General features: G+C 44.0%; 1 protein-coding gene across 1 annotated transcript; it reads right to left on the bottom strand.

The window, feature by feature from the left end:
• Positions 1–4,541: 4,541 nt before the first annotated feature.
• Positions 4,542–12,021, bottom strand: FGF19 (fibroblast growth factor 19). The gene is made up of 3 exons (XM_033150578.1): positions 11,718–12,021; positions 11,091–11,194; positions 4,542–4,976 (listed from the first exon to the last, which is right to left on the bottom strand). Exons 1-3 carry the CDS (start codon positions 11,950–11,952, stop codon positions 4,650–4,652), a joined length of 666 nt encoding a protein of 221 aa, XP_033006469.1. The 5' UTR covers positions 11,953–12,021; the 3' UTR covers positions 4,542–4,649.
• Positions 12,022–14,706: the final 2,685 nt, after the last annotated feature.

Here is a 14,706-nt window from a genome sequence, read left to right as displayed (position 1 = left end):
AAAAAACTTACAAACTATATTTGCATAAGAAAAAGCAATCAAAATATAAAAGGCTTGTTTGAAATGGTTGGTATTCATTGAGTATTGGGTAAGGGCCATAGGTCAGTACTACAGCGTCTGTCTTGCACAGAGAATGCCACAGGTTCAATCCCCAGCATTTCCAGGTAGAGTTGGGAATGTTCCCTGTCTGGAATTCCGGAAAGCCATTGCCAATCAGTGTAGACAGCAAGATGGACCTAACTCTGTATAAAGCCATTTTCTATGTCCCACCCCCCTCAGGAAACCATGCTCATCAGCTGATGTGGCACATACATTTAATCTGTTCCAGTTACAGGTGGGTAGCAGTGTGGGTCTGCCATAGTCAAAACAAAATTAAAAATAAAAAAAATTCCTTCCAGTAGCACCTTAGAGACCAACTAAGTTAGTTCTTGGTATGAGCTTTCATGTGCACTTCTTCAGATTCAATACGTTGCGATTTACGGTGATTTCCAATTTATCATCTATTATATTTTTGCATTTATGTTTACAAAAAAATTATTACAGTTTGTCGTTTGTATCTTTGAATACTTGCAGTCACTCCCTGTAAGTCGAGTGCCGACAGGATTGGAGACAAGAGGAAGGTGAGAGATGCGGAGAGGGTTATTGGCTTGTTCTTGTTTTTCATGTTATTTTGTGTTTTTTCATCTTGTACTTTTATGTTGTGAAGTGCCCTGAGATCTACAGATGAAGGGCAATATACAAATTTAATAAATGATAATAACGTGCTTGAGGTTTGCGGAAATACAATTATTTAAAAAATAATAATCCTGAAAAAAGCCCTCTAAGGACTGTGATTGCTACTAAATGTTCCGTGACTACTGAGCAATGGAGGGTGGGGGAAGAATAAAATATAAGGGATGGGCGATGGAATTCCCTGCTTAAGAAGGGCCTGGCTGCTTGGAATGCTCAATGGGGGAGGATTCCTGTTAGGAGGGGAGAACTACTGTGACATTTTGTTGCTGAATGCACTATGAAGAACATGCATCAATAAGAAAGGCTTGTTCATTTCCACAGAGCTTGGTAAAGGTAAAGGGACCCCTGAGCATTAGGTCCAGTCGTGTCCGACTCTAGGGTTGTGACGCTCATCTCAATTTACTGGCTGAGGGAGCTGGCGTACAGCTTCCAGGTCATGGGTCCAGCATGACAAAGTCACTTCTGGCGAACCAGAACAGCACACGGGAACACCGTTTACCTTCCCGCCAGAGCGGTACCTATTTACGTATCTACTTGCACTTTTGACATGCTTTCGAACTGCTAGGTGGGCAGGAGCTGGGACCGAGCAATGGGAGCTCACCCCGTCACGGGGATTCGAACCGTCGACCTTCTGATCGGCAAGCCCTAGGCTCAGTGGTTTAACCCACAGTGCCACCCGTGTCCCTCCATGCACAGAGCTTAGGCGCCTGTAAAAGCAGCTGTTGTGTTGGCAGCTATGTAGGCCATTCCTGCCCTTGCTTTAGCTGCTGCAGTGCAAATGGGCAAAACAGTAACAAAAATGGTAATCCTATGCATGTCTACTCAGAGGTAAGCCTCCTAGTGTGCAATGGATGTGGATGGGAGACCTTCTGGTAATGATACCACCTTGGTATCTATGATGGAAGAAGTGTGGGATAGAAATGTAAAGAAATAATATTAACTTTTGGTATAGAATAAAAAGGACAGCTATTTTCCTGAGAACGGGGGCAGTTAAAAAGAGTCAGACTGTTTGTTTAAAGGAATCAATTATTTGATTAAGGCAGGCATAGGCAAACTCGGCCCTCCAGATGTTTTGAGACTACAATTCCCATCATCCCTGACCACTGATCCTGTTAGCTAGGGATGATGGGAGTTGTAGTCCCAAAACATCTGGAGGGCCAAGTTTGCCTGTGCCTGGATTAAGGAAATGTACAGTATTATATCTAGGGTCACAGGAAGACACAGCTAGTGCATTTTTCTAGTACATCAAAGGAAGTTAAGTGATGAGTGTTGCTCAAGGACAGAAAGAAACTTCTCTTCTGTTACAGAATTCCTTACTGGTAAGGAGATATTTTCCCCGTGTTGTATTGCACAAGTGACTGATCCATTGTGGATGCTCCTGGCTACCTTTGAAATGCAGTCAGGTGACAGTGAGCTAAACTGACTAGACTGATCTAGTATGATGTTAATCTATAGCTGCATTCCTACACACACACACACACTGCACACCTGCTCAGCAGCTGAGTCTATGAAGTCAATGGAATCTATTACGGCACTAAGCTTTCCCTGATACGTTACCACAGGAACATATAGGGTTTTTTTTTTATCTCCTCTAACTAGAATGCACAGAACGTTGTAAGAATCTCTGTTTTCATTTGCAAACAACCAAGCTTCTATCTCAAAGGCTGCAACAATAGCCTTGAAACAATAGCAATATCAGACAGAGAAATCTGAGAAACTGGATAGGGGAGAGATGCTGCAGAATTCCAGTAATGAAGGGGTATGTTTTCAGAGTGTTACATAGTTCTTTAGCCTCTCCTGAGCACTGCTAGGAGCAGACTTAGCAAATATGCACCCTTTTGATTAATGCACCCAGGACACGAATTCCAAGGTTTGTTTTTTTTCTTGGTGCCACATATAAACAACCTGTGTGACACCAGTACAGCCAAGAGACAACTGAACTTTTCGTTCTAATTGGTTTTTATTAAAAATGTTACATGCTCAAGCTACAGATTTTACACTCACAAACATTTTTACATTTCATTTCTGCTCACCCATATAAAAATTACAAAGCTTTGCTACCTTTGGCCCAGACTGTTTTTTTGTTTTTTTTAAAAAAAGACACTGCTGGAGTACATAAATACAACTTTAAGTATAAATATGGTAACAAAATAAATGGATGTATGTGTTTAATAAATTAATCATAAATATTGTGTTGACAAGGAAGTGCTACATCAGGAAAATAATTATTTACAGAGCCATGCTACTATATACATACAAAACCCTTTGGGAGAGAATGTTATCCCATAGTAAGCTAGTTATTCACTAGAGGAAAATCTAACGGTAGTAAAAACTGTTATTTAAAAAAAAATCCATGAAATAATACAATTATATTTTTTAAAATTCCATCATGTTAGTCTATAGAGATTTAAAATAACTGAATTATAGCCAAAGTATCTCTTACAGATCATAGGTAGGATTTATCCATTAGGCCAAGGTGTGGAACCTCAGGCTCAGGATTTGGATTTGGCCCTCCGTGCCCCTCAGTCTGGCCCTTGCCACTCTCCTTAGGCCATGCCTTTTCTCCTTTGGGCACATCTCTCACAGAACTTGGTTCACCCACTGAGAGCTTTTGTCTGGTTGGAATGTGAGCTATGATGATATCTGCCTGCCTGATCATCACAAATCCTTAGTACTAACCTTCTAATCAAATTCAGCCAGCCAGCAGATAGATGATACAAAAAGTAACCTACCAGGGTTTGTTTTTTTTGCTGAAGTAGCATGAAAGTATTTTAGTTACATAAAATTCTGGGTCAGGCAAAATCATCCTCTAGTTATAGGATTGGTTACCTGTTCAATTGTTTTTACTCACTCCAGAGAGATTGCAGCCTTATCATACTTTTGCTCTTTCAACAAATAGTGTTTTGGAATTGTGCATGTGTTCTGCCTGATGAAGAACTCTGTGTAACCTGAAGGTTGGCATACTCTTTTGGCAGCCATCATTCAGGTACTCTGAACTTCAGTTCACTAAACACTCAATGAGGCAGCACAGCGAATAGGATGCTAGTTTCACCCCATTACCATTCGGGTCACTCTCCACAAGTTAGAGAGCAAATGTCCAAAGTGGGGAGCCTCAATTACTGATGGAGAACACACGCTGTGTGCTTGAGAACCCTGGAAAACCATGGTTCTAAAATGTGGGGGGAGCCTCCATGAGCACAGCAGACTCCCCATTTCAGATTCATGGATGGTAACCGGAATGGTGTCAGGGGGCAGAGCTAGCATGCATCGTGTTCCCGTATGTTTAGTCAACTCCATAGAAGAAAAACCTGAAGAGGCTTGCTAAAACACAACTGCTTGTTAGTTTCATTCTTCCCATTCCCTGTGGTTCATGTTACCTCCTGTAGGGATCAAACATCCAAGGACAGAAATTGCATTTCGATAGCTAATCTTCTGGAAACCAGTAGCAGAGGTTTGTGAAAAGATTGTGTGTTAAGCGTTGTCAGTGGTTACTTGTTTAGCTTAGTTTAACTGGCTGCTCCTCTTTAATTTCTGGCACTGATGTGTTTAAGGGTCTTGAAGAGAAGGACTTATCCCTCTTTGAATGAACTGCATTTGTTACATCTGTCATCAGGCCTCAGAGGTGAAGGAAGGAAGGAAGGAAGCAGTAAAGTAAAATATTCATGATCTTATCCCTCCAAGCATCCTCCAAGGCAGAAAAAATACCTGCATGCTATGCATTTTTGTCATTCCTGAATTAAATGGCATATTTTCGATGAAAGCTTTCTAAATACCGTGCCTGTGTGTCTGTAGTCTTCATGGTATTCATATTGTGCCGCATCTGAATGTAGCCATGTGTGAAATATCACTGCTAGAAATAATATCCTGCTGGTAATGCTTTTTTTATGGAGCACGACTCATGTAAGGAGCACTTGTTCTCATTTCCCAAAACTAAGGCTTTTCACGGATACTTCTGAGGTGATGCCGAAGGGATCCATGCTGTCAGTTTCAAGAGGGGGACTGAAAACTCCGGATTGCAAATGCTGCCCGGTGTCGCCGTAATCTCCAAAATCGGTTGACTCCACTGGCACAGTGTTGATCATTGGCAAGAAATGAGACAGTGGGAAGTCTTTCCCTTTATTTTGTTGCCTTTGCCTGGCAGTACTTAAGGACACCAAGACTCCATATTTCTTGGACTTGTAGATGTTATAGCCATCTGGGCGCATCTCCTCTTCAAAGGAACAATCCTCTGTAGAATAACTGAGCTGAGAGGAAGTGAAAAATATTACACATGGGCTTTATACATTTAAAAGACATATGATGTAATCAGTGTTTAGCCAAATCACCCACCTTATGGAATAATCTATTCAGTGGTGAGATAAATTGGGAACCATTCTTCCATAGAGTTAAATTTCATACAGACTAGTGCAGGAAGATACAAGGAGTCATTTATAACCCAAACATGGAGAATGGAAGTGCTCGGTGGAGTTCTGAACAGGCGTGGCTCTACTTTTATAGATTTGTGCAGTAAGATTCAATTTGATTTCTCTTACTCTGCTAATTGGTAACAATAAATAATAATAATAATAAATATATTATTTATACCCCGCCCATCTGGTTGAGTTTCCCCAGCCACTCTGGGCGGCTTCCAACAGAATGTTAAAATACAACAATCTATTAAACATTAAAAGCTTCCCTAAACAGGGCTGCTTTCAGATGTCTCCTAAAAGTCTGGTAGTTGGTTTTCTCTTTGACATCTGGTAGGAGGGTGTTCCACAGGGCGGGTGCCACTACTGAGAAGGCCCTCTGCCTGGTTCCCTGTATCGCAGCGAGGGAACCGCCAGAAGGCCCTCGGCACTGGACCTCAGTGTCTGGGCAGAACGATGGGGGTGGAGACCTCCTTCAGGTATACTGGACCGAGGCCGTTTAGGGCTTTAAAGGTCAGCACCAACACTTTGAATTGAAAAGCAAGAACTGTTTTGAAGCCACAATGGCCCATCACAGCGACCCACAGTTCCTAGCTGAGAAGGCTTGTTTTCGCTATGTAAATATAGCAAAAGCATTGCAGCTCAATGTGCACTTGAACCAAAGTTTACTGGAATTCATGAGAAGCCTCAGGCTACCAGAAGCTAAAGGCAAATAAGAGGGGAAAGGTTCATGGTAAAACAGATTGCTGCATAATTAAAGCAACTGCCATACATGTCTCATTTCTGATGAGGTTGCTGAACAGGCTGCCATTGCCAAGTCCTGACTGGACAACGTAAGTTGTGTCAGCCTATCCCAACTATGCCCTCTCAAGTTTGTGGTGTAGACTCTAGGGGGATTTCTGTGTTTTATTGGAGTCCTAGATGTTCTCTCCTATTTACCAGATTTGCCTCGCTTATATACTAGGGCAATGAAGCAATAGAGTTGACAACTATAACACAAATGGAGAAAGATCTAACATGGGTTTGCTGAACACAGACTAAACACTATTTCGAGACCAACTCCATTATGATGGTGACAGAAGAGCACTTTCATCTCCATCGCCATTGCATCAGCACAGCGCTATCCAGACAACATTTTTCAGGGCGTCCCTTCCAGGATTATGTGAGAGAACCATTGATATTTTAAAATATACAGTTTAAATGATAGGCATTTTTAAACAGTGTGCACACAGCCCCTGCAATGTGGCCAGCATTTAAAAATTAGACATGAACCGTGTTTAGTAAGCTAACTTAAATCCCTTTGACTTTGACAAAACGAGGATTTGTATTTTATAATGTCACAGAGTAAGAATTGGTCATGTAGTGTTGTATAGTCTTAACACATATTCTGAGTATTGAAACAAAAAATGTGCTAGCTAACACAGAAAGGAACATAATGAAACAAAAACAAACAAAAAACAAAACAGGATGGTGATTTTAGTCTGTTCCAGGTCCTCTGTGTCACTGCTGTTTTTCTTAAAACTCTGGTGCTATTCTGGTTCGGTCATTAGAGGTGACTGAACTCTCGGTCAACTCAGAAGTATCGCTGATTGCGCCTGGGGCTTCGATGATAAGAGAAATGGTGTTCGTGCATGAACTCTTTACTTGCCAAGTCCCTATGTCATACTTTCCCCCCTACACGTGTAACATATTAGGCTGACAATCATCATTAAGAAGTAGAAGAGGCTAGAGCAGAATTCTCTTAATGACTAAATAGGCTTAAAGTGGAGCACTTCAGAAGTGGATTGGGCTATCAGGCATGTGGAAAAACATGTTTTTGGTTTTTGTCTAGATTAGCGAAACATCTTGAGATGTGAGACTGCTGCCATGCAAGTCACTTAACTGCCTTTAACTGTTTAGTTAATTCATTAATTTTTACACAGAACAAAATTCAGTATGGCAATAACAGTTTGACTTGCAAGGCAGTTCTCAGGCATGTTTACACAGAAATGAATTCTAAAGTGTTCAGAGGGGCTGATTTTCAAGGGTAGCCTTACTTTTTGTAATGTGAATGATGCAGATTAACTATACATTAGTACCTCAGTTTTCGAATGTCTCTGTTGACGAACGTTTTGGTTTTTGAATGCCATAAACCTGAAAGTAAATGCTTCTGTTTTCAAATGTGCCTCAGAAGTCGAACAGCTTCCGCTGAGGTACCACTGTATTTTTCTCAATTTTCTCTACTAAATTTGCAGACCGCCCTTCGGTTTTCAGGTGTTTTGGAACTCGAACGGTCTTCTGGAACGGATTACATTTGAAAACTGAGGTACCACTGTAGTTTAAAAAGTAATGTTAGTTCTTAACCAAGAGGCAATTTACAGACAGCAGCTTGAATGAGACCAAACTTAAAACCCATTGTTTATATCTGTGTTTACTGTTGAAAAATAACGTTGGGGCATGTAAGATATACACATTAGAGAGTTATGAATGGGGACGGAGATACTAGTGTATCCAGAGTTCCCTGTTAAATTTCTATATCATCATCTGCTGGAAGTCCACATAAACAGCACTCTGAAAGAATGCTAGCCTGATTAGACTAGATGACCCTTGTGGCCCCTTCCAACTCTTCAATTCGTTGATTAGCTAAGCTCAAGTGAAAATAGCTGCGCTGCTCAATATGCATTCACATTTCAATGCACTGATGTGATTTCAATAGGGCAGAACCATCTATAAGTGTGATTTCAGCTGTTGTGCTGGTAAGCAGTTATACAGTATGATTATTGGGCTGGAAAGGGACCTTGGGGTCATCCAATCCAGCCCTCCTCAGTGCAGGATCTGTAACTGTAGGATGCAATGGCAACACCCATGGCCAATGACTCTTTCATCTCTGCTTAATACCCTCCAGTGAAGGAGAGACCACCACTCCCTGAGGCAGCCTGTTTTACCGTCTTAACGTCTCGTGCCATTAGGAAGTCTCTCCTAACGTGTAGCAGGAATCGGCTTCCTTGCAATTTCCACCCATTATTTTTAATCCTTCCCTCTTGAGCAACAGAAAACAAGTCTGCTCTGTTGTCTGTCTGACACCACTTCAGATATTTGAAGAGAGCTCTCATATCTCCTCTTAATGGTCTCTTCTCCAGGCTAAACACACACAGCACTTTCATGCCTTACTCATGGGACTTGATGTCCAGACCCCTCACTATCCTGGTTGGATTAGTCTGATTGACCTACTTAAAACTGACCCAACATCAATAAAACCGCAGCAATCCACCTCACAACAAATCTGGTTTCCTACAGAGTAGAGTGCCATATATTCTTAAATTAGTCTCCTTATGAAGTTAACTAAATAAGAATGACACATATCGGACTTTGAGACCTGATGCTGGAGATCCAGGGCAATTTTTCAGCAGCATCTCAGTTCTCAGATATACAAGGGTAGGAAAGAATACATTATCCTCCAAGTAGGTTATGTAGGCTTTTCAAACCAAATGGGGATTAGAGCTCTGTGGACCCTTAGTGATATAGGCTGCAATTCAAGCCTGTCCCCTCCTGGTGGCGGCACTGAGCAGTCACCCTATCAGCAGCCCTGCTGCTGCACACAGTAGCAGAGGCAGTAGCTCGGGGACAGGAAGATGACTGTGCCAGCTTGGAGTTGCTCATGCAGCAACGTGGCCCAATGTCGTCATGCTACAGCAGTGAGACTGGCTCAGGGTTCAATGAATCACAGAGTGGCTCAGCCCAGCTTGAAGGAATCCCTTCCCCCAGTGGCACTCCTGCCCACATGCCTGGCAGAAGGCTGACTTAGACAGGAGAGCTCAGAGGAGGAACATTTCCACCGCTGCCACCCAGCGCAAGAGGGCGTTGGATCGCTCTGGTAATCTGTTATTCTGGGCACATACACACCTCAGAGTAAGCCCCATGGGGATTTTCTTCTGAGAAAACATGCCCAGGATTGCACTGTTAAAGACATTAAAACTAAAGGTACCACAATTGATTTTTGGAAATCCAGGCTGCAATCCTGCACCCATTTCCCTGTACGCCTCATTGAACTCAACGGGACTTACTTTGGGCTAGACATGCGTAGCTTTTGGGGTGGAGTCCGTGCTCCACTGAAGACCATGGCAAGACTGCACCTTTTGTTCTTAGCTCATGCCCTGATCTAAACACGGAAACTCTGTGTATCAACTGAATGAAAATGGGTTGCGTAGAAGTGCTTAAGAATGCCCTATTACAAATGTAGCAGAGAGCCTGTAGATCTGGTGGAGGCTGGTCTGTTAGGGCAAATCAGGCAGCACCCCACCCATCTCAGCCAGGCCCCCTTTGCCTGCCTTTGTACTTTGAACTGGTCCAGAGGGTGACCTTGGCTTTTGGCTTCTCCTCCTTAGTCTCTGTGTTGCGCTTTTAGGACTTGGCAGGGAAGAGGATGAGGACAAACCTAGAATTAGTTCTACCTGGCATTAGCTCTGCATCTGCCTACCATCAGTCTCCCTGCCTTCCGCCCAACAAGTCCCTGTGGGCACTGCATCAGCTACCACTGTGTAGACCAGCTTTTCCCCAACCTGATGCTTCTCCGGATGTTTTGGAATAGCTGTGCTGGCTGGGGCAGGTGGAAATTGTAGTCCAAAGCATCTGGAAGTCACCAGACTGGGAAAAACAGTTGCAGACACTATATACAAACTTTTGAGTCCATCACAGGTTCCCTCAACTTCAGTTAAGAAAGCAACAAAAGGCGCCAATTTCCTCCACCAATAGCTAGATTTCTACAAAACTACACCTAGATTTTTTTTGGGAGGGGGGAGGGGAAGGAGAAATGCATTTGCTCTTAAAAGGGGCAATCGTTGGCAGATTATCTGCAGAATGACCTGAAGAGCAAGAAGATTTTGTGCTAATTTAGTAATTCCATGCAATAAATATCTGGCATATTTCCCAGTCCTATTGGAGAAATTTAAGCCCATGATTAACTGTCCCATCAAAATCACTGGAATTTATAAGTCCTTAACTTTGGCCAAATCGTACCAAGTTATTTCACACCAAGATTCAATAATGCCTTTCCTAGCTTTGAACATCGAGAATCATGTGTTGGTGCAAAAAGTTACACCATCACATGCATGATCCTAATTAAAAACAGGATAAAAAGAGTAAGAACTTGGAGCTGGAACAAATGTTATGTAATAAAGATCTCAGGGTACAAACACCTTCCGTAATGTTATGGGTGTGATGTGCTGGTTGTATTTTGACATGGGAAGCCCTGTTCAAATCCCTGTTTAGTCGGCAGGCTTACTGGGTGGCCTTGGGTACATCGTTATCTCTCAGCCTCACCTACCTTAAGGGTTGCTGTGAGGACAGAATGAGATAAAGATCAACCACCCAGCCTGGAGCCCCTTTAAATAGTTCAGAAAAGAAATCTAAACAAATCGTAAATCTTAGTAGTCAAAATTCTGGAATGCTGCTGGTTCTGCCACTATTCATAGAGAGAGAGAGAAAATACACAGAGTAAGTGCAAAGAAGAAGCTATTCCTCCATTTCCTCTTTTGTTCAGTTCAAAGTTATTTGTTATTACCTTAATGGTTATTTTATTACCTTGCTACCTTAATCCTATCCAGCGTGGACTCTTCCCTTTGCCTGAACCTTACCACCAGCGAGACTGGAGTTCCCAAATTACCTCGTGATTGGGTTTTAAAAATTATTTCTGTTGCCTAATCACAGAGCTTAACTAACTAACTAACTAACTAACTAACAACAACAACAACAGGCTTCATTTTAAACCCGTTTAAGATCGTGGCGCGTCGTGTTTAGACAGCTTTGTTGTGTGAGAGTAAAATAAAATTGGCCAGGCTGCTATTGTTTTGTCTGGCCCGGGAGCACTGGATACAAATCACCAGGAGCCGTTGTGGGGGCGCATGCATGCAAAACCCTTTTCCCCCTCGGGGCTCTCGGCGTGCCTAGGTCGAGGGGGCCCCCGCCGCAACTTACAAGCCCGCGCAGCCTCCCCTCCGCTTCCATGCAGAGGTAGCGAGAGCTTTCGACGCCCTTGATCGCCACCGTACGAACGGACACGGCTCGGATCTCCAGCAAACCTGCGCAGCGAAACAAAACGCAGCGTTAGTACACAGTCCGCGGACGAGGAGGTGGAGACGGGAAAGTTGGCTCTGCGGGGAACAACCCCCCTCTCTCCCTCTCTAGCGCGCTGCTTTGCAAGACCGTCAGTGTTTTATTTAGAACCCTAGGCTGTCCCAACCTGCATTCACCTACCCCCCCCCATACACGTCAAGGACCGGACCGGCACATTGGCATAGCCAGGATTTATGGGGGAGGGGGGACGACACCCACCTGTCACCATCCGCTGTCCGGCTCTGTCTAGCAGATTCGGAATGAAATATCTCAATAGCCATTGTTTAAAATTCTTTTCTTCTGTCCCCAAGTGCTCAGAAAAATGTGTCAAAATCTTTCTACAATATTTTTTTACATTTAGTTAAGTATTTATTTATTTATTTGATTTAGCGGGGTCAGCCCCCCTCCCCTCCGCCCATGGCTCAGGAACCGAAGAAGAGAAGTGGCCCCGCAAGATTGCGCGGCGCTTTGGCGAGCCCGGTTACTTACTATGCAGATTCTGGGCGCTGGCGCCGTCCACTCGGCCGTCGCTGTTGATCCTCAAGAAATAGCTGAACGTGCTGTGTCTGCCGGCGGTGTAGAGGTGCCTCAATCTTATGGCCTCTCCCCAGCCATAGTTGACATGTGGTCCAGCATCGGTGAGGGGCAGGGACCGGGCGAGCGTGACCAAGCAAAGCCCCACCAGAGCCAGGGGCGCGCCAGCTTTGCGCAGCGTCGGCCACATCCTTCGCCAAGGAGAGGAGTTCCACCGCAGCGCAAACGCAGGCAGAGGCGCAAAGGTTCCCGCGGAGAATAAGAATAAGACCGAGGTGGCCAAAAAAGACAGGGCGGGGGGGGGGGGGGTGGAGAAGCTCAGGGCTTTGGGACCGACTTGCTTCAGAAACGATTGCAGGAGAGGCAAAGCCAATCCGCGGCCTTTTATAGGTCTCCTTATCAGTCCAATCGATAAGGCTAATTCCAATATAGACACTGCTCCATCGCTGAACTAGGGCCAATACCCGCCCCGCTGGATCGATAAGGATTACATCACAAGCTCCGGGACACCCCTTCGGGTTGCATATCTCCCGCGCGCTTTATTTTATTCCCAAAGCAATTCGCTGACCGCTCTTCCAGCGTGGCAGAAAAACGCGCACGACGAGAAAAGTTGTCGGAAGACTAGCAAGCGCGCTTCCAAAGCTAGGATCAGAGGGAGGAGAAATGGGTGCGTGGTGCGCGGGAAGCGAGAAAGAAAACCTTGAAAAGCCGAGTTCACCAGGAGGTGCGAAGAATAGGAAGAGCGAGGAAATCAATGGAGAAATGGAAGTGAGAGGAGAGATCAAAGGCAGCAGAATTCACCCGAGACGTTCCAAATTCTTTCCGGGAGGAGGGTTTGGGTGGGGGGCGTTGACCCTCCCTCCCCCTCAATCTGTTTGCTTTCGCCAAAACATATTCCCACGACCCACTCCTTGCAAAAATGCAAGCAATTTCATATGTGTTGAGAAAGGGTTGCTTTGAATTTCGCCCCTTTTATTGACGAGAGCCCCAGCGCTTTTTTAAAAAAATACCCCTTCCCCGTGCTGCTAAGGCAACAGCAGACCACCCTTTCCCCATTGGCATCTCTGGAAGTGGCGTGAGCGAGGCTGGCCCGGTCGCTCATTGTATCCCGCCAGAGACCACAGAGCTTGAAAAAAGGCCGGCTGGAGAAAGTCTAAATCTCAATGGAATTTACTAATGACCCGGAAAATCGCCCACTTAGGGGGCGGGGAGGTTGCCTCGCCTTTGTTCCACAAGGTGGCCAGAAGCGCGTTGGCTGATGCAACGCCTCCCAAGATTGCAAAGCAAAGGAATCCTTACATGCAGCCTGGCCCCCACCCTCATCTCCATGCCTCTCATCAGGGGTGAAGGAAAGAGCAAGCAGCACTTATTTGTAAAGATGTCTAACTTCCTTTCTTTTCTTCCTTTCTTTATTGCATTCTTTTCTTCCTTTATTACGTTCATATCCCACTTTTCCTCAAAGGACCCCTCTCCTCCCAATTTACAACAACCCTATGTGGTAGGCTAGGCCCAACTATGGTGCTGGAGGAGACTCTTGAGAGTCCCATGGTCTGCAAGAAGATCAAACGTATCCATTCTGAAGCAAATCAGCCCTGAGTGCTCACTGGAAGGACAGATCCTGAAGCTGAGGCTCCAGTACTTTGGCCACCTCATAAGAAGAGAAGACTCCCTGGAAAAGACCCTGATGCTGGGAAAGATTGAGGGCACAAGGAGAAGGGGACGACAGAAGACGAGATGGTTGGACAGTGTTCTCGAAGCTACTAACATGAGTCTGACCAAACTGCGGGAGGCAGTGGAAGACAGGAGTGCCTGGCGACTAAACAACTACAACAGGCCCAACTAGTGACTGGTCCAAAGTCACTCTCAGTGAGCATCATGGCTGAGGAGAGATTTGAACTGTGGCCCTCCAGGTCCAACGCTACCCTGCTTTAAAGAAATATTTTCATTAATATGCTTTTTATTAATACATTATAAATAATAGCACAACACCACATCTATCTGTCTAGTTTATATTGTTATTTTTTTACATATTTATCTAAAAGCATTTCTAAACCGCTTAATATTTAAAAATCTCTAAGCTGTATACAAAAAATACAGCATTAAAGACAATTTTTTAAAAGTTTCATAAAAACAGAGATGCAACATAAAAACCAGCAAACCAGTATTGTAAAAACAGATAAAACTGGGAATTCAGTAATAAAACAGTTAACAAGTTAGTGTAAACAAAAGCAATCAGAGTCTCACAGCACCTGAAAAGATGAACACATTGTATTCATGGGCTCAAGCCCGCTTCATGGGATATGGGTGAAGTGCAATCGTAGTTGGCAGGTAAATTAATAAAGGAGAGAATGGGAAGGTGGGAGCTGGAAGGTAATGAGATGCAATTTTGCAGTCAGTGTGATAACGATCTGACAAAGTGGGTTTGAGTTTGTGCAAAGCATATGCGATTATAAATTTGTTAGTCTTGAAGGTACCACAAGAGTCTCTGATTATTATTATTTTTGCCATTGGTTAGCATACTCTGGATGTATATAGAATGTGTGCCTCCATAAATGCATATGCATATGGTACAAGCATACACAGTGATGTGCGTGTAAAACTGTTAGGTAAAAGTTACATTGTAAACCTCTAGGTGGCACTCCAAGGCCAATAGGCAAGGACCTCTCAGACCATCTTTGATTAATTTAGCATTTCACCCATTCCCAAAGTTCCTAGGCTGGACTGTCAAAACAGAGGTGGAAGTGCTGATTACCTTTGTCTTTTTCCTAGTTAGATTCCCTGCTCTTGGAGCCACGCAGTTGTTGGGCTTCCTGGTATCATGTGCCCAACTCCCTTGTCCTGACAAAGGATAGTGCATGTCGTTTCCAAATGATGTACATTCAGGAGACTTTCTTCAAAGCTTCTAATGTCACTTTTCGCTCAGTGCTAAAGCTCTTTACCTGGG

This window comes from Lacerta agilis, chromosome 1 (assembly GCF_009819535.1).
Source record: "Lacerta agilis isolate rLacAgi1 chromosome 1, rLacAgi1.pri, whole genome shotgun sequence".
NCBI classification, from domain to species: Eukaryota; Metazoa; Chordata; class Lepidosauria; order Squamata; family Lacertidae; genus Lacerta; species Lacerta agilis.
Note: the sequence above shows the minus strand (reverse complement) of the source record. Positions and strands in the feature narration are given on the sequence as shown.